The following is a 20,172-nucleotide window of genomic DNA, read 5'->3' on the forward strand; positions in this document are numbered from 1 at the left end:
TACTCAGTTATATCACATGATTAATGTACCGATCCTGTCCTGTGAGAGGAGGGGTGAGGGAAAGTGAGAGTGAAGAAGAGGAGGAAAGAGAGCGTGTATCAATATGCATTTTATTGAACCGATCTCTTCCCCCATGTACTTATGAGACCAGTTTCGGAATGAACCATCTTGTCACAAGGTCACCTTCAGCACTTATGGAGCTGAACATCTTGGCAGTATTAAGTGTATACCCCTGTACTCAGGCCAGGTTTTGTATTATTGATTTTGAATCACTGCCTTGGGATTCATTTCATAAAATGGTGAAAATCTAAAACTGCTTCTAAAACCTTTTTCCAGCTGCAACAGTGTAGCTGAATAAAGCTGATTTTTGAAAACATATCTGTATCTGCGTGTAATTTTAGTTTCCATTATGCTATTATGTTTCAGTAATACTGGTTAAACCAGATCTTTTGTGTTATGCTTGTAGCACAGTAATTATATGTGCAATTTATTCTTCTGCGATGTATTAATGTATAAAACTATTATTTGTATAATAGTTTTATTTAGGCCTCAGTGCCATGAGAGCCCTAATGACCGTTGGCTGACCTAACAGTGACCTCTGCAGCACCTTGGATATACCAGCTGCCACCATGTACTGTTTGTGTTTGCACAACAGTTACTGCGCACTGTGGACACTGAGATGCTTAAGGTGGCTGCACCAAGGATTTGCTGAGATGAGACATTTCCCCGGGCTTTGCATCCTCCTGTGACTGCTAATGTGCGTCTGCATATCAAATGCAGAAGCTTGTAGTGTCGTTTCCCTACGCAGCATGGGACACAGATCCCTGCTGATCCTTTCAAAACAGTGCAAAGCTATGGCTCCCTGGAGCCAACTTCTGCAGATTTACACTGTGTCTCAGTCAGCTTTGCTAAGCTTGAGTAAATACTGCACAGGGTTCTTGTTCTTGTCCGTAATTAGTCTTAAATATTCCGTTGCTAACTATGGATGGAAATGGATCCTTTAATGTATATTCCTGGCACAAAGCCACCCGGCAGAGAGAAGGTGAATTACACAGGGAATGACAAAGAACATAACACCACTGCTGGACTCACAGATTAAATTAAATATTTTAACTATGATCCAGCTCTGAAAAATACTTTAATTTAAGAGTTTGTAAAGGAAATTTAAAAGAAAAACAAACAAACATATATTTTGTCTGTTGTTATGCATGAACACATTAAATCTGCATGTGTTTATTCGATTGATTGTACACCATCATAACATGGCAGCCAAAGAGAATCCTTTTGGCTTCATGTTTTGATTAAATCACACTTAACAGCAGAGTTTCTATCTCAAGATTTAAGAACCTTCTCTGTTCAGACTCCCTAATTTACACCCTCTACATAACAAGGCTCTGTATCTACACCCAAAAAGCATTAAAGAGAATCTTTTCTTTTCATTCGTCTCTTGCTTGGCAGTCGCTCAGCCATCAGTACCAGCACACCTACGAGACATGCCAAATCAATTTTGGAGCCTCTCCTGCTGTCTTGTCTTTGGATATGTACATACTGTAGATAAGGGTACTCCGGATTGTGTTGAGTGATCGTTTCTCCAGCGCGTCATACTGATGCCTCTTTTTATCTCTACATCTCCTCACCCTCAAATGGGTGCTGCCTACTGTTATCACTCAGTTTTAATAGTGGTGTTTTAGTGGTCCAGTGCATTCTCATCCAGTTATTGCCATTCTGCGCAATTCCACAAAGCAGTAAATTCATTGGCCAGGAGACTTTGTCTTTACACTCATTTTTCTTTTTTTTTCTCCACTTTAAAAAAAAAAGTTAAAAATTCATTTAACTAAATTAAATTAGTCAAGGTAAGGGAACAGATTTGTCTCACCATTACCCTAATCAAAGGCATTATGGTGCCACTGTTAAAGGTCATGCATTTCTAGGACACCAGTCATCTGACAGAATGACACCGATGTCTCAGTGTTTCTTGTGCATCATTATTCCCAAACATATTTCCTCATTTGGTGTTTAATAGTAATGGTAGAGGTATTTACTGGGTTGAGATATGCTTGCTATGAAGACCATATTATGGCGTACTCATTTAGTTCCCCCTCGTGCCCTACATTTGGGGTGGATTGGTTTTTAAAATTGTATTTGTTACACATCTGTGTTAATGTATAAATAAAATATAATACAACAGCACAATAAAAGTATGCATTTTTAATCTTGATTTTAGAAGAAATGCTAACTTGGTTTTGAAATTTCCAGCATTTTCTGCCTTTTGACAAAAAAAAAAAAACCACGCATGGACTGCAACATATTTGAGAGACGAGGTTTTTCTCACGCCACTAGCAGCAAGTTAGGCACTGGTGGAAGAGGAGGTGTCTATAAGCTGACCCTTTAACTCCTGCAAATCCTAGCAGAACAAAGTCCAGGCATGTCCATCAAGCTGCTGAAGTATGCTCCAGGATGCCGCTGCTTGGTTGACTAGTTCAGCAGCCTGACTTCAATCAGGGGAGGGGCCAGAGGGACAGGAAGAGGGGAGAGGTCATATGTCTTATCCACACCTTGAATGGGGTGGCAGACTGATGGTCACAGGAATTCACCAAGAAACACATCAGCTGTGGGGGAAGTGGCCTTTCTTAATGAGGATCTCTTAGAGAGCTCCCACTGTCTGTCATACTGACTTGCTTTATCTGCTGGAGTCTTATTCGACTGTTCAGAGATAACCCTTCCAGCACACACGCACACACATCTTCTCCCTCTCTGTCCTTCTGTTTGTCTGCCTCTCTCTTCCTCCTTGAAGATCTGTTGTCTTCTGTTTGATCTTTTGACTCTCTGTTCTCAGAAAGCTGTAGTAAGACATCAGTAAAATGCCTCGCCTGAAAACTATTGCTGCTTCCCAGCAACGTTCTGGGCTGGATGCATAACACTGAAGGTATTCTGATTGTTGGAGCAAACAAATGCATTCAAAGAAAGACTCTGCAGTAACACTGGGACTCCCTAAAAGTGCAAATTATTTGTTCTTAGAGACAGATTGATCTCAAAGTATTGCAGATGTCTTCATAATGTAAATGTGAGTGGTTAAACAGGCTGCGCGTTGTTTGTTTACTCACCGTAATCTTTCTTGCAGTACTTCTTCATGTTGATTTTAAGTTTGCCTTTGGATGCCTTGCAGTAAGAGTCACAGTCTGCAAGAATAACAAAGAATCAAATATGATAACGAGTCATAACGCATCAAAGAATCTCTGCAATTTGGTTGCCAGTATTTATTTTTTCTGTGAATTAAACTGTTTGCATTTTTTTTAAACAATTTCACTGTTCTTGGAAAATAATATTCTCAATTTAAGACATTTGAAAAAAATAAATACTTGCACCCACAGCAAATTAACTGATTTTGAATTTTTACTTAATCGGAAAAGAATCATCCCAGAATTTTCCACTTTGTCCTTTGATTAAAGGAATCACTATGAATTGATCAAAATAAAATTTTACCTTCTGAAAAAATCTTATAATTAATTAAATCATTATTAGTTAACATAGTTATACCATACTTAATATGATATTTTAGTAATACCACAATTAATATGGTGGTATTAAATTAATATTAAAATGATTATAATAATTCATGATTTTAGTAGGAAAACGTTATATTTGATATTCATAATTATTTAAATAAAACATATCTATTTGAGATTTAAAGCTTTAAATGCTTCTATTGCATGTAGTAGAATCTGGAAAGCCTAAACTTGTTCACTGAGTTTCAAGTTTAGGAAGAAAAATGACAGAACAATAAATAAAGAAATAAATAAACATTTTTTTTTATTGTCCAACAGCACAATCTCATCATGTGTGATGGTCTTATAAAAGCACCTGATGTTATCAGCACAGTGTTTTGAGAGATTTAAAAGAAAAAGTGCCAAGAACCCACTCAGACGGTGGGAATAATTTAGGCCTATGCAGACCACCCGACATTTACTTCATCCCCCACCTCCACCCAAATCTCACCACACTTGTCACCTCAGCCCCCGACCTTCTGAAAAAAAAAATAGCCCTGGGATCACTTCAAGGCCCCACAGAGGACCACGTCAAGCTTTTGCATTTATTGCAGGGGGGGCACGCAGGGTTGTCAGCTATTTGAGGGAGTGGAAGGTGGGGAGGTGGAGGGGGTCAATGCCACACAAAGGGAGGTCAGGAAGGGAAAATTAGCCATCCATGAAGTGTTAGGCAAAGGACCCTCATTTTGGGGGTGCGTCCATTCTGGAGCCATGAAGAAATGAATACCTCATGCAGGCAGCGGTGTCATCCAAATCAGCTTAGAGCACTCTGCTGAGAGGAAGCTCTCAAAGACAAGTATGTATTTACATATTCTTTGAGGCAGATGAGGTGAATATTTGATTTTTCATCCACATCATTCGATGTACACTGTTCAGAAAGATTTTTGGCCAGGAAAATATATTAAAATGTATATATTCATGAGCGGTGGGGGTCAGGGATATTAGTGTTCACTGTGGTTCAATAAAGAAAATAATGAGCCGCACACTGCAAGCACAGTATGGCATACAGCCACAGGGCTGTATTAAAGGTATGCAAATATACAAGATACGAAATCTCTGCAGGTTAGGAAAATATTTACATATTGTGCTCTTGCAATGGTGTTTTTAATTATTGAAAGTGAACTGCTTTTACGTTATAGCCTTGTTCCTTGTCCAAATAGACCCACGACAGTATGCCAACAGTTTTATGGTTGGCCATAAGCTGACGCAACCTCCACTTGCCTCAGTAATCCAGAAACTATGTTGCTGCTACGATGTAGTGATTGCCCCATGCAGTGCTGTAATGCATCATCTACTTACAGTGCATGCCAAAATAATGTCATGTTAGGGGAATATCAGGGGAATAAAATCTGTTTTTTCAGTGTTTTTGCTCTCTCTCTCTTTTCAGACTGCCAACAACAATAATATTATTATTATTATTATTATTATTATATAATAATAATAATAATAATAATAATAATAATGAATTAAGAGAGACAAGGATGAACAGCATGTTATAGTGTTAAAGAGTGACCGGTGTAGTGGAGGGCAGACTGGCACTTTCAGGCAAACTTGATATGAGCAAACATCATTTATGTGACCAAATCTTTGGTCGTGCTTTTTATTTTCATATTTACTTGAGTTGAATTGAGTTGAATGAGGTTGCCCGGGGAACACCACAACAAGAAAAAATGCACCCCCCATGCGAAAAAGAGAAGGGGGTGGGAGAATAGATATTGGTAGTGAGCGAAGGGGTGGAGAGGTTGACAAAAAAAGAAAGAGAAAGACAAGAGGGAAATTTAAGGGAGGGGGTGGGAAGAACAAGACAAGGTCCAGAAATTTAAGGAAAACCCCCAAATTGAAGCTGGTAGTCTCGTGAACTGGTTAGAAAGGGCAAAAAGCTGGCGCTGGTGGTAGTAAACAGAGAATGTAACAAAAATAGGAAGAGTACATGAAGAAGGGGAGCCTACATGAGCTGCACCTGATTACCATGTAAATGATCGAAGGAGTGCCCCCCCACCCCCCACCCTCCCCCTTCGATGGAAAGGAGGCTTTGTTTTCTCATAACCCCCCTCCCTCCCCGATACCATCATGATACTTCTCTTTGATAGCCTTTCGTTCCCCATTAGTGTACCCCTGAGACACAGCTCCAGGCCCCGCTGAGATCACCCCAAGATCCCCATTTAGGGCCAGGCAGTCCCCTACAGTGAGGACAAATGTTCCCTTTGTGAAAGCGTTACAAGCTGGAGAAGTGGAAGCAGTCCCCTAATACTGAGCTAAGATGTGCTTTGGGCAGAGTAGATGTAGTTACTACAGCGCTTTGTTTCCTGCCTTTCAGCACTGAGAAGTGTGTAACTGAGAGGTGGACCTTTGCCCCTTCTATTAAAGTACTGTACGACTCCTTACCCTAATCGTTTTCATTAAAGCTGCTTCGAGACAGAATGCATTAGTGCTCAGTTTTATGTGTTTGGACCGGTACTTTACAGCGCTGAAAAAAGGAGCAGTACAAATGTCTTCATTACGTTCAGCAACAAATATTCAGAGGACCTTGCACTGCTCAGACTTGTAGATCAAAATCTATACACAGCACTCCTCATCGTACTTTTATTGATTTGCTAATGCTGTCATAATAACAGCAAACCAGAGATATTTAAGATATTTATTTACTTTTTTTTGATGCACTGATCAGTTTTGATATTTGAGGCTATTTTGTGCTAATAGTGCGTTAATGATCAGAGGCTACTAATAAAATTTAAAATGCTTTCAGTTGGTTGTTTTATTGATTTTGAGGTTGATTTTCAAAGTTACAATATTAAAAAAATCTCTTAATTAAAAAAATTATAGTAAGAGGAAATTTCAGAGATATCTTTAAGTAAAAAATGTAAAATAGTATTAGTTAATTTATAAAATACATTGTATTTTATAACATATCCTTATAAGCCAGTAAATTTCCATACACATACAAGTAGCACACACTAACACCAAACCTTTCAGCTTTATTCCCATCTTTATTCTAAAATAGGGGTTTGTTCATATACCATACCTACTATAACAAAGCATTTTATTCTATTTTGTATAGTATGTTATTCTATTTTATCTGATCCTATTCTATTGTGTTTTTCATAACTTTTACTTTCTGCCATGACCTAAAAATGGGTGGGACTAATAAAGGTTTGTCTTATCTTATCTTATCTTATCTTATCTTATCTTATCTTATCTTATACAAAAAAGGATTGCAAAATGTTTCTTTTTTCTGTCTGTTGACACTGTTTTGGGAATTATGTAGTGATAAAAAGAGTTATCCAAAATCCCTTCAGCATGAACCTTCCACTCAAATGTGTCAACAAAATGAAACGAGAATTTTGAACGTGGTTTTATCCAGTGTTCGTGTTTCCATTGTGGGAAAGTATGCAAATTATAGCAGATTTGCACATATAATGCCCCACTTACATATCTAAACATTAAAATACTCAAAAGCTTGTAAATTAAAAAAATAATTGTCTCTATGTAAGTACTCAACTAGTGAAGTTTCATGGTGATACGTGTCATTTTTAGATGAAAATTGAGGCCACAGAAGAGTGCTTAATCTTTTTTATTTTCTTTTTTGTGTGGGCTTCAATTTTTATTCTTCATATTTAAAATGAAGAATGCAATTTGTAGCACTGTTATGGAGAAGGTTGGAGTGTGGCTGCAGTTTTCTGTGAGTGCAAGGTGAAGGAAACATTGCACAGAACACCCGTCAAACTATAATGGATTATTGATGTGATCAAAATTTATCTTGATATCTCTTCATACTGTAAAGAAACATTGACAGCCAGCACCGGGACATAACAGACACCTTGGCATGCAATCTAAAGTAAACAAAAGCAGTGTGGAGAAATAGCATGGTGAAGGTGAATGCAATGCAAATGAAGCAGTCAGTACTTTAGAGTTATACAGAGAAGGACTGGAATGCAAACAACTTAACATTCAGCTAAGAAGTCTGCATCGTTTGTAGCAGAGTAAATGCCAAAGTGCCTAGCTGTCCTTTAGTATATATATAAAATTAAATATTTAAAATGATTAATAATATTAACATTTGGGTCACAGTGAGAGCTGCTCAGGGAGCTGTGTGATTGCATATACTTGTACAGTATGCACGTGCTACAGCTTTGCAGTTACAGTTGATTTTAAAACTATGCAAAGCTGCTCTTAATGTTTAAATGCAAGTGAACATGTGTGAACACGACCACAGAGGCAAGAGGCATCAAAGGTAGAAGAACAGTGAGACAAGAAGGTGTAAATGATGGCCCGGGAGGAGGGCTTTCTCCCTGAAGCAGACTGATTGAGAAACAAATTGCAGCAAATAAAGCACGTAATTAGATTTCAGAGCCCAGTGTGCTGCCATGCAATGCGCTCCATTGTTCTGTGCCGGGCTGCTTACATTAGAACTGTGAGTTTGGATCCCGTCCAGCAAAGAAAGACAGAGTAAAAAAGGGGAGAGAAAGAAAAGGAGCCCCCTCCTACTTCTTTCTCATTGTATTGTCAGTGAGCAAAGGATGGTTTGCTTTCAGCCACCAACAGGCAGAGAAGAGAGGCTATTAGAATTCTTGACCCGATTCGAGATTTTATTTTGGGTGGCGTGCAATCAATTCCGATGAGCTGGGGCATCGCCCATTACTGTAACTGCTCCGTTTTAAATCAGCATGGAGTCCTGTAGGGTTTCTCTGAAAGCTTAGCCGGGGGAAATAAATATGACAAGAATTTAATGGCATAAAGCAGCAAATAAATTTCAGATAAAAGTTTAACGATGATTTGATAACGTGTGCTTCTGTTTTGGCTCTATTTTTTCTTAACTCAGTGTCTTTTTACTTGTATTTATTCTCTCTCTATCTATCCCACGTTGACACGGCCGTAAAGCACGCTGGACTCGACTCGTACTCAACAGGGTGTGTAAAGCAAGACTCATGTTCAAAAAATCCGAGGAGGGGTTCGCCACAGATCCTGATCACTTCCAGCTTCAGACACGTCACACACACATACAGTATGTAGGGCTGAACCTTGTTATGCTTATAAGTATCATCATGGTCACTCCAATTCTCCTTCTCCTCATCATCATTAGTTACTTTCACATCCTGTGTATTCTGACGGGCCAGGGCGGCCATCGCAGGTCATCTGCAGTTAATCTCCTCCACATTTCGTTGCTGTTCAGACATCTCTGTCGTGACCCGTGGGAGTGGCGACTCACGCCATCCATGACCTACCAGCACAATGTGTGTTTTGTCTGCGCTACACCATCGGAGGTATTCTCCATGCATTCCAACCCTCCGTGTGGTCAGAAAGGGGGGGAGAGCCCTACTGCAGGAGACAAATTAATATCCACTCCATCTTCCCTCATAACCTCCATTCACACCCTCCGCCTCCCGGCAAGCTCCACTCCCCGCCTTCAAGCAAGGCGCAACGAGACACCTGCCTCATAGCTGTCAGCCCAACACCTCATACTCAACACCTCATCCGATTTTTTTCATATTTATTTCTAAATTAACTTTCCGTGTTTCTTAACTCATGCTCAAATCTTTGTCTTCAGAATCTCAATTTTTCACACACTCCATTTACATTTAATTTTTTCTCGTTTTCTTCATTTTCCAAACTTTTTGCAGGTAATCCACCATTTCTCACTTTTGTTCCTCTTCTTCTATCCCTTGTATACATTTTCTTATATGCTATATTCTTTAAAAAGTAATAAATGGTAGATAAATTTAATTTAATTGTGTAAATTTAATTTAATGTGGGTAAAGTGCAAACGGCCTCGCTCTCGTGTCTTTTTTGATCTGATCGCCATCCCCCCCTGAGTACATTGGGTACAACAAAAGGCATAACGCATTTCAAAAAAGCTTTAAAAAAGTTGGAATACTCTTTCTCCTGCTGCTAACTAATAATAATGATGCGGATAATAATCATAATCACTTTTTTTGGTATGCAGTACTGTGCAGAAAAAACAAAACTGTTGAATACTGCATACAAGCCACATCTGTTTGCAATCATGAAGTGATATCATAGCTGCAGGAATACCAGGTTGAGCAGAGGTGGGTTTGCTGTGTGACCCCATGAAGAGGCTCGGAGGATAATGTATGCATCCTCTGGGCCTCAAGACCGGGCGGGCTAGATGACCAATCGCTATTCATGCTTCTGACATGACCAACAGAGGATGTCCGTCACCTTACAGTCTGCTTGATTTTAGCCTCAAGGAAGAACAGATTGCCTGGTGGGTCATAATTCACACTTTAACACTATCTCCATCAAAAGGGATGATTTAATTAATACAGTTAGTGGAAACGATAAATATGCACAAATTATGTGAAAGTCTATTTTCTTTCAGAATCAGAATCGTGTTTATATGTTTATATGTGCAGACACATACAAGGAATTTGTATGTGTCTTTCCTGCGTTGTCACATTGAATTAGCATTTTTTAAGTTAACAAAATAAATATATAAAAGTAAAAATCCCTCAGAATATGTCCTACACCCCTAAAGTAGACAGATTCCTGACGAGGGGCGCCCAGAGAAACTCCAGATATTGTAGCTCTGCACCACCCACAGTGTTATGTGAAGACAAAGCGTGAAACAGAGGGAGACGAAGGAGGTGGAGGAGAGTGAAAAGAGACTTAAAGAGAAAAGAAAAGAGGTGGAGGAGGGTTGGACGACAGCGATAGCTGGACTGTGCTGTCAGTCAAAGCTGTTCAGGGAAGATTTGAAACCTCAGAGCACCAAACAGCTGCAGAAAGCCCTTATGCACACACACACTCGCTTACAGACATGTATATATGTTGGGCCTCTTCCATTTTGATTTGAGAGGGAGAAAAAAAACATGGCACGAGCCAGATCAACTTTTTCCACTGTGTGTGAAAGAAAAAGCGGTACTGATTCGAACACTGTTCATACAGTCACAGCACATCTCTTTAGGAAGTAGAAAATGTGGGTTTTTCCACTTTTCTGTTTTCTGGCAGCATTTATGCCATTTCCTGGGTAACTAATTGAGCCTGCCACAACCCTCAGTAGTGACATATCACCAGAAATCTAACCAGTTGATAAGCTGACAGTTGATTCTAGAATCTCTAAATTTGAGCACTAATATTCATTCTTATATCAGTTACACAGTTATATTTCCCATTATTCTATCTACTCTAATAACTGTTATATACAGATATCAACACTTATATGCAGATTATAAACAAAACTGCATTTAAAGTAGTAGCAGTATCTGCTATTCCATGCCTTATCCTCATCTTATGTTCCTCAATTAAAGACTGGACAGCAAACCAAATGTTACAGAACTGTTTGAAACAGAAGAATACCAATACATCCTTTGCTAAGTTACAAAATCCAGATCCCTCCATCACTCCTCCTCTTACTACACTGCATCAGAGAGGAAAGAGCGAGCTGGGAGAGATGAAATATCAAATCAAACAAACTACTGGAGCCCAATGCTGCACACTCAACCAACACCCCACTGTGCCGCAGTTAGACTGATTAATTGTGAAAGTGTGAGAGATTAAAGGAGGCACATCCCAGGGCTGCGGCTAATGGATTTAATATTCATGAACCCCCCAGTAATAAGGAGGGGAAAGGCAAGTGGGATCCAATTTATCCTGCACACTGTTTTTACACTTGTGGAAAAAATATGAGAGGACGAGGAACTAAACTGGTTAAAAAGCTCATACTGAATACATTTATCCTCCCACGGCATTTTCCTCGTTTCCTCTCGAGGACAAATGTGCTTTTATACAGATTTATAGCAACATATAGATAAATATGTAAAAGAGATTAAATGTTTTACTCTCAGCTGTGCTTACCTGATGGCTCCTCCGTGCTGCTGGATGGGGTTGTAGGAGGTGTGACTGGAATCTCTATTCCCAGAGAAAACATGACAGAGACACAAAGAAAGATCAGTTTCATTATTATGTGTATCTGCAGTGCATGTTCTTATGTTGCTGTGTGGACGTGTGGAGGTTGTTACAGGATGTAAATGGGCACATTTATTAAAGAAGCATGAAAATGTGTCACTGTTAGAGCCAGAAACTTAAACCTCTGTGATATATTCTGGCAAGGTTTCAGTGTTAATATTATAGAAGAAAATTTAGTAAATAAATTCCTGACGGGGCGTCTGGAAGATATCCTAATGGCAATGAACTGTGTTTTGGTGACGCAGGAGTTGAGTCTGAACTTGCTGCATGTTTTTCCTCGTCTGAAGTGCAACTTAGAGACCTATTTATTGTGTATCCTTTCTTGCAAGTTTGGATTCTGGCTTTCTTAAAAGCTTAAAATGTTATTTCATCTACCTGCTGGCTCCTTCAACATAAACAAGTCTGCCCATCTCACGCTTTGCTTCTTCCAAAACGCAAAAAGCATTACTAGGTGCTAAAATTGCATTACTAGCAGGGGGAATAATATATTTAAAGCCACGAAGTTGGTAGACTTTCCAGAATCGACTAATCTTGGTGGCTAATATGTATCTACATTTAAATGTATTAATATTAAATGTCTGTTTCAACGGTTTCCCGTGATTATTTTCATATCGGCTCGAAATAAAATATCTCCCTCTACTGTAACTGCAACTTACTGCAACTTCTGCATGTATGTACATTTCACATTTTGGAGAAGCAAAGTGTGAAATGGACACAGATGCAGAAGTTGCAGTAAGTTGTGGTAGGCCGGCGTGTCTGTTACACGCTTTGTTGTAATATGTCGGTATAATGCTTTTTTTTATTTTATTGTTGCATTGTGAAGAGAAAGGGCTCAATCAAAAAGACTTCTAGATTATTCACGTAGACTATGAGGAAAGAAGGAAAAGTGACATGCAAGGAAAGACCCTGATACACTGAGGGAAGTGGTGTGGTGGTTTCAGCAGTGCAGTGAAGAGTGTTTAAGGAGACAAAGAAACAATCAAGTCTTTAGGTCAATTAAAATGAGATTTTCTCAACTTACACAGACAAAAACCTGCTTTCTAAAAGTATGTCTCATCTGCATGCTTGTCCTGGAGGTCCATTTGCTGATGCTGATCTGCTCACATGAGTGCACATCTGCATTATGTGATATTTAAACGATGGGTCTAATTCTAATATTTTACTTGTGTAAATTTAAACTGACAACAGTGGGAAGTAATATAAACTCAAACTCATAAACACATGTACTGAACATTAAACTGGATGAGCAGTCAAATGTTTTGCTTTAAAGGAAAGAGACAATTCATTGAGAGAGTCCGTTAAGTTTTCTTATGCTGGATACTGCAGCCCCTCTCTCTCTTATCCTGTCTTGAGGTACAGACCTTCTCTCATGCGATTTCATATATTTTGATCTTTTTGTCTTCATTACAATGGCTTGTAAATAATAAATTAAAAGGTAGTACACTTTAGTCATCCCATGAGACATTGTGGTAGCTTAGAGAAGCTGACACAGCTCTTTATTCAGATTAATGGAGCCAACAAGTGTGTGCAGCCATAACCTTGGGGTTCACTTTTAATGGTGTGTTTTTTTAAACTAGGAAAATTCTGGATCTAAAAAAAGATTAGAAGTTGAGAGAGATGCACTCTTCTGAAGAAAAGTGTAAAACAGTGTATGATGGGTTCGTATCACATGTTTGTGTGTGCTATTTGAATATGTACATATGCCTGTCATCACACCTGACCTTTTGCCAGGCCATGTTGTGCTACAGTGAGGCAGATGTGGTAAAGACTGGTTCAACGTACTTATGCAGGGGGCAATGGGCGAGCGGCTCTGCTGGTAGCCTTTAGCACAGCGGTTGCACGTGATACCAGTCACGCCGTCTTTACAGGGACATTGTCCTGTGGTTTGGTTACAGGTTTTGCCAGCAGCACCCACGGGATGGCAATCACATGCTGTGAGGAAACAGAGGAAGAAAGAGAGGCACAGTGAGTGGTCACACACACACACACACACACACACACATGTGGGGAGACACAAACATATACTATATCTATAGAGAGTGCAGGTGGGTACACAGCAGCAGTGTGTCAACAACAATAGAGTGGTGAGAGACAGGTGGAGGCGTGCACAGAGAGACAGAACTTACACACGTCCAACGTGGACCCGACCGAGTTGAATCGTGAGTGAAGGAGCAACACATCCTCCAAGTCTACAGACACTTCCTGACATTTTGGCACTCTGTGTGTTGTAGCCATCATTTAAATGCCGCCCTAACACAGATCACAGATATGTCTGTTTATATATGTACCTCTGCAAGTGAGTGAGGCTGTTTGAAATTGGCACGTGAATTTCTATTTGAGCTGGAGACTGCGCGTGAAGTGAAGAGAAAAGTTTGTGCATGTTTACCAAATGATAAAATAATGGAGGATAATCCTAATTGCCTGTTTCTGATTATTCTCAGGCTTTGAACGTGAGCCTAAAACGTCTGTCATACTTCCTCCCACACTGGGGGGTCTATCGAACACATATGCTTCAGGAATGTAATCATTTTCCAAATGCCCCCCTCCCCTTCTAATCCAAACCCTTAATTTATTTCACAGCCAAACCGGTCGTGTTTGGTGTTGAGTAATAGTTGTCTTAGAGGGGTTATTTTGTGTTTTCATCTGCTTTTGGTCTAAATAGTAGTGATTCTGACATGGAGGGGGAGTTAAGAGAATTAATAGGTCTTTTATACTGCAATTCTTGACAAGCTAATCCAGACCAGACCTAATCTATCACCATTTTCACATTTTTACTTGAAACGCCTGCAAAGCCAAAAACACAGTTTGTCAACAAACTCACAGCGCAATATTCTTCACTGTGGAAAGATTAGATTTTCTGCTTATTTCCTGGAAACCTCGCTGCGCTATCTCTCCGAGTCGGGCCAACTCCGCTCACTCATTTCCCTTCCCTTAAGATTTTTTTTCCCGACTGTGTCAAATGTCACTGTTAAAATCTTCACAGGTGCAGGTTAAATAATGTGTGTGGGTGTTTTTTAACCACACAGATTGGTCAGTTCCACTAATGTTTTTTTTTTCTTTTGGGTGGTTATATGAAAAGATTGAATGGTGTGGTGTCAGTTACAATGCATTGAGATCTTGTGATTTCTTTATCTTTACTTTGATCATGAGCAGGGATGTGGTTTTTATTTAGAGATGGGTTGTATACCCGACGAGCTCTCGGGGAGATCTACGTTACACTTGTTCTTGGGGGAAACACTGCTCTAAAGCATTAATGTAACTGTAAAAGTTTTCTTTATAACTGACTTCTGACTCTTGGAAATAAAATAATTGTTGATTTGTGAGATATTCCAAAAAATGAGCCACACGACTACGGGACAACTCTGTTCTCCAGGTGAAGTAAGTGTTTTTGTGATAATGTGTCAGTGGGGTGCCTCCTCTCTTCTCTGTATCACACTCTGCTTTATCTCTGTTGCTTGTTTCCTGTGTTCCAGCTTCTGTGCTGCTCTTATCTGTTTTTGGTGTGTGTGCATGCATGTGTGTTTGTGTGTTGTGTGAGAGCCAGAGAGAGCTAGAAAGCGTACTTGGACTGTTGAGCCTTCTTATCAGACTCAGAAAGCCCCCCTCATTGTGTGTGTACCTATTAGTACCTTTATCAGACCAATCTGTCACTGCTTTCATTGCTTAGCTGTTCCCTCAGAGGAACAATACACACACACACAGACCCAAACACATGGTTTCAGGAAGCCCAATAAAGACTGTGCAGGCTGCTCCGGCACGTCTTCATGCCTGTAAATTTACGAGAACGTCAGAGGAGTCCGATGCAGAGGAGGCAAAGCGAGTTTCTGCTTGGAGCTTCAGAGAGCTCAGGTTATGCTTTTAAGAGCGTGTGCCCATAATTTCAGCTCAGAGCCTCAAGCCTGCTAGTAAATCAAGGTGCACGGCACATGGTGTACAGGTGGCAAACACTCAGCCTCCTCCTCCTTCTCCTCCACATCTGGTCTTCTTCATCAGCTCGAGAGCCGACTGACTCGCTATCCTGTCCAGTGACAAATTGTCCGACTCAGTGACACACCTGTTGACTAGAAGACTGACTAACTCCAGAGGTGCAAGTGAGAGTTTCTGGTTTAAGTGTGTGTCCACTTAAACGGTTAAGTGGCCTTGTGCTGTGTTTCAGGGATACTCCAGATGGCTTGGGGAGATATGGGGACCAGAGGGCAAGAGGCCCTTCTTTCTCAACGCTTCCAAGAAAGAAAAAAACTGAGAGACATCTAAAATAAGACCTGGATTATGTTTATAAGAGAACCTGCGACCGTTTTCTAATAACAGAAAACCTGTAACCTGGGGGGGTTAGCTATGCATTACTGTCATGTGTCAAGATGAAAAAGGAATTCCTGACACTAAAGAGAACCTTTGCCGCTGGGAGTTGCGTTTTAAAGAATGACAAACGTCCGCAGTTAATGAAGAGGGAAGAAGACTTTTTCAAAGGCAAGCGGTCGGGCCCAAGTCTGAGATTGCACAATGCGAGAATTTTGAGTTCTGCCTATCGTTTACCATAAAGCTGGTGTTTGAAGTCTGAACTCCACTCCCTCATTGGGTTTGTGCACACTGTGCCAGTAAGAATAATTTGTTGGCCCTGGATTAAAGCCAAGCTTCCTGAGTCTGTGTTCTATTATAATTAGGTTTCTGCTCCTCCACAAGTATTTTTGAAGAGCAAAAGAAAGATGTGTGTTATTCAGTTGTTTTACTATAAACAGCTTTCTAAATGGCATGCGTACCTAATAGAGGGTGCATTCTTGCTTCTTGTATTTTTTAATGTTTTATTGAGGAGAATAATAGGGCTGCAGTGGCCCGAGGAGTCGTGTTTTGGCCACCGCGAGAGCCGAAAATGTTCTTCAAGAGCTTATTTTGTGAATGATGTTTAATGGGCAACACATTAAAGACATGTGTGTTCTGCTAATTGATATCAGCACACCCCTGTAAAGAATAAAAAATAAAAATTTTAAAAGTTAAAAGCGAAGTAATGAAAAGCAATATTTTTCAAAACCCTCGTAGAAAACATTTTTATGTGTGGTCAATGAGAAAAAATTCAACTGTATCAATCGAAGACATATGCGAAGGAAGGAGGGTCGAAGGGTGCTATTCTGATTGAAACAGACTATCCCTCCGTCAAAGCCTAATTGTCCCCTGTACGCAGAATATGTTCCTCATCATCCAACTGACCAATGTAATTACATGATGGTTGATGTTCACATTTAAAGGCTCTGAAGGTTTGAACTTAATCCATCCATCGCAGAACCAGTGCCAAGCTCGAGATTAATTTGGTACATGTTTTGATGTTCTATGAGGAGAACTAATCAAGAGCAGGTCTTTTTTTATTTGCTGTGGACTTCTCTTGTATTTCTTTAGATATTGTAGTATTTAGCCCACAGAGCAAAGCTTGTGAACTAGATTGGACAGTTCACTCACTCTGCACTGCTTGACAAACATAAGACAGGCCTTACTCTCCAAACACTGTATTGCTAAACACACCCTCAAGCTGGTGTATGTTAAATGCCAAATTTCCATGGTAGCAAGGCATTGCTGCAAACTATTTTGACCCCTCCACCCTTCAAAACTCACGTATAGGCTACACATTAGTCCCCAGGTTCTCTATATGACATATTTTGAGAGTAGTGAAGCACTCGGAGCCTGGAAACAAAATTGTAACCATATTCTGCTACTGTATAACATAATTTTAAAAGACAGGACTAACTTTTGAAATAAGTATCAAAGTCATAAATAAAAAAATGGATCAACTACTTAAACTTTACACAGACATATTGCCATAGAGTTTTATGTATTATCTTTATTAAAGCATCGAAGACCACACAGACTGCTGCTTCTTGTCGTCTTTTCAAATCTGATCATCATCCCTTTAAGCTAAACTGAACTACACTCAGTATGTGTTATTTAGAGGCATCAAAGGGTTAAAGATACAAACAAGAGCTGATTGAAAATCCTTCTGAGTTTACACTCTTTCTCAATGAGGGGTAAAGTAATAAATTTCAGCCTGTGTATGTGGCCACCAGGCAGGGCTAACTTTGTAATAGATGTGCCTCTGCCCTTTTTTTCACTCCAGATGACCTCCTATGGAAACGGGCTGCTTTCTGAGAGGATTGTATTACACATATAAAAGCAAACTGGAGTTCTCCTCGACATGCCCGTGCTCCTGCAGCAGTCATTCTTTTCCAAAGGCCACACGGCAAAGGGCTCTCTCTCTTTGAGTTCAATAAATAACCAGACCGCTTAATTGCTGTCACTTCGGTGCAGAGCCTACGCTGCTTGAGGAGCAGACAGAAATTAGTTCTGCGGTTTGAGTTCCATTGAATTATCTTGAGTTATGATGTGGTAAACCTGAGAGAATTTGGCAGGGCAGAACTTTGAAAGCATACGAAGGTGTCTGAGAGAGGGGGGGAAAGCGGAGTGCGGTAACTTTGCAAAGTTCATTAGCAAAGAGAGAGCGACAGACAAAGAGGGCATGTAACACAGTGACACATATCTTTAAAGTCTTCATGAGTAAGTTTCCAAATATAGTTTGGAAAAAAAATGTTTTAATTGGCAAAAGAACGAGTTCATGCTTCGTATCGTTTGTCAGCTTGGGGTAATTACCACAGATCCCCTTATTATAAGTCTAATTTGATGTAACCAAATACCTCTGTAGCACTTGGACAGTGTTTGCTTGTAATTACACTGTGCTGGGAGAGGTGGGAGGTGCATAAACCCTGGCAAATTTCATGGATCAAATTGAACAAAACCGTTTGGGTAAGCTGACAATTTTATAAACAATGATGAAATCTGTTTATACGTCACTTCGGTGAGAGGCAGCGGTGCACGTGAAGGAGCCGAGAAGAAATCAATCCCTAGTGTGGGTGAGATGATTTAGTATTCACTAGTTTCAGAACACTGATGTAATGAGTATATGACATGACTCCACTCCTGCTATGAGCCTCTGGGACTGTCATTATCCTGTAACAATAACATTATTATAGATCATATGATTTAATTGTTCAGCGGTTTCACAGACTTCATTTATCACAGTGTTGGGTTTTGCATGAAATAAGTGCGTGCATGACAACACTAATGCTGATTTGACTGGTAATTAATATAAATAATAATAATTCCATGATCGGTTAATCTTTTAATGACTTTTTTCAATTAATCATTCATAATTAAGATATAAATAAAACTGAATGGAATTAAGGTGCTTTTTGAAACGCCAATAAAGTGAAAAATGTTCTTTCCATCATTCTTAGTTTGGAGGGAGGTTGCAGACTGCTTGTTTTGTTTCAAAATACAAAGATATTCAATTACAAATCCAAGTCCAAAAATGTTGGGATGCTGTGTAAAATGTAAATAAAAAAAACTAAAAAAAACCCAACAACAACAACAGAATGTTTTGACCTAAAATTGAGACATTTTACTTTTTCATGAAAAATATCGACTCATTTTGAATTTAATGGTAACAATACATCTCGAAAAGTTGGGACTGGGAATAAAAGTAAAATGTTGTTGTTGTTTTTTTAGGAAGAAACAGATGGAGGGACATTTCTAATTAGGTTAACTGGTCGGTAACATGACTGGGTATAAAAGAGGATCTTAAATAGACAAAGGTCGCCAGACCAAAAAAAACTTTTGGAAAAATTTCAAAATAATGTTTCTCAATGCAAACTTGTGAAGCCTCAAAAGACTCAGAAAAGTTGGAGAAATCTCATGTGCATAAGGGACAGACCGGAAAACCTAAATCTGATGTTTTAAATTTGAAATTCTTAATTGGAAAAAATGGGCACAGCATCCTCTGTGGGGACCATCCAGCTTGTTATTGATGCTTGCGTTAAAAAGCATGCATCCCTGTTAGTACAGGAATGCATTAGTGCCCACAGAACTGGCAGTCTGCACATCTGGAAAGGCATCACCAGTGTTTAAAGTTATGTACTGGCTTCAAAGAAACATATTCTCCCATCCAGATGACAACTCTTTCAGAAAAGGCCTCGCATATATCAGCAACACATTGCTAAATCGTATACTGCATGTATTACAACAGCATGGCTTCATAGCAGAAGAGTCCAGTTGCTGAACAGATCTGCCTGCAGTCCAGCCCTTCCAGCAACCGAAAACATTTTATGCATCATGAAGCAGAAAACACAACCAAGACTGACAGAGTAAAATTTCTCAGTATTTAAATTTGATACATTTTTAATTTTGTGAATAAAACCTGGGTTAAAGACTTTAACAAATCACTGCATTCTAATATTATATTTTACAAAGTATTCAAACTCTTTTGGAATTGAGGTTATGCAATAAAATCAAACTGACAAAAGCAGGAAATTCTTTTGACAAACTGAGAACAGCGTCTCACATTTCATCTTCTGTTATTAGAACGGATTTAGTCAGTTCATTCATTTATTTAATATAGAATTTAAATATAAAAGTGTTTCTAATGGACAGTTAGACAGGAAGAGAAGGTGCACAGAGTCTATAGAAGCAGAAGACACAGGTGAAGATGGGGGGAGCAGAGTTTCTCTTAGGCTCTGAATCCGAATCACTAGTTATCAGGAAAGCTTTACTCGGCTACAGAATGCAGAGCCAGCCCCACATACCCAGATGCACATGCTATACATCACTTTACTCCAGATGTCAGAGGTCCACACTACGTGCATTTTTCACAGCTTTTGACTCGCTGTTT

At 39.5% G+C, this 20,172-nt stretch overlaps 1 protein-coding gene across 1 annotated transcript in view; it reads right to left on the reverse strand.

The window, feature by feature from the left end:
- The window catches only part of ntn1a (netrin 1a), a 57,400-nt gene that overhangs the window by 5,003 nt on the left and 32,225 nt on the right, over positions 1-20,172 (reverse strand). The window contains exons 4-6 of the mRNA XM_040024684.1: positions 13,251-13,400; positions 11,358-11,411; positions 3,105-3,179 (exon numbers count right to left, since the gene is read on the reverse strand). Coding sequence (XP_039880618.1) covers positions 3,105-3,179; positions 11,358-11,411; positions 13,251-13,400 — 279 coding nt within the window. The remainder of the gene's footprint in view (positions 1-3,104; positions 3,180-11,357; positions 11,412-13,250; positions 13,401-20,172) is intronic.

The sequence above is a fragment of the Simochromis diagramma genome, unplaced genomic scaffold, assembly GCF_900408965.1.
Source record: "Simochromis diagramma unplaced genomic scaffold, fSimDia1.1 OVJJ01000302.1, whole genome shotgun sequence".
Lineage (NCBI taxonomy): Eukaryota > Metazoa > Chordata > Actinopteri > Cichliformes > Cichlidae > Simochromis > Simochromis diagramma.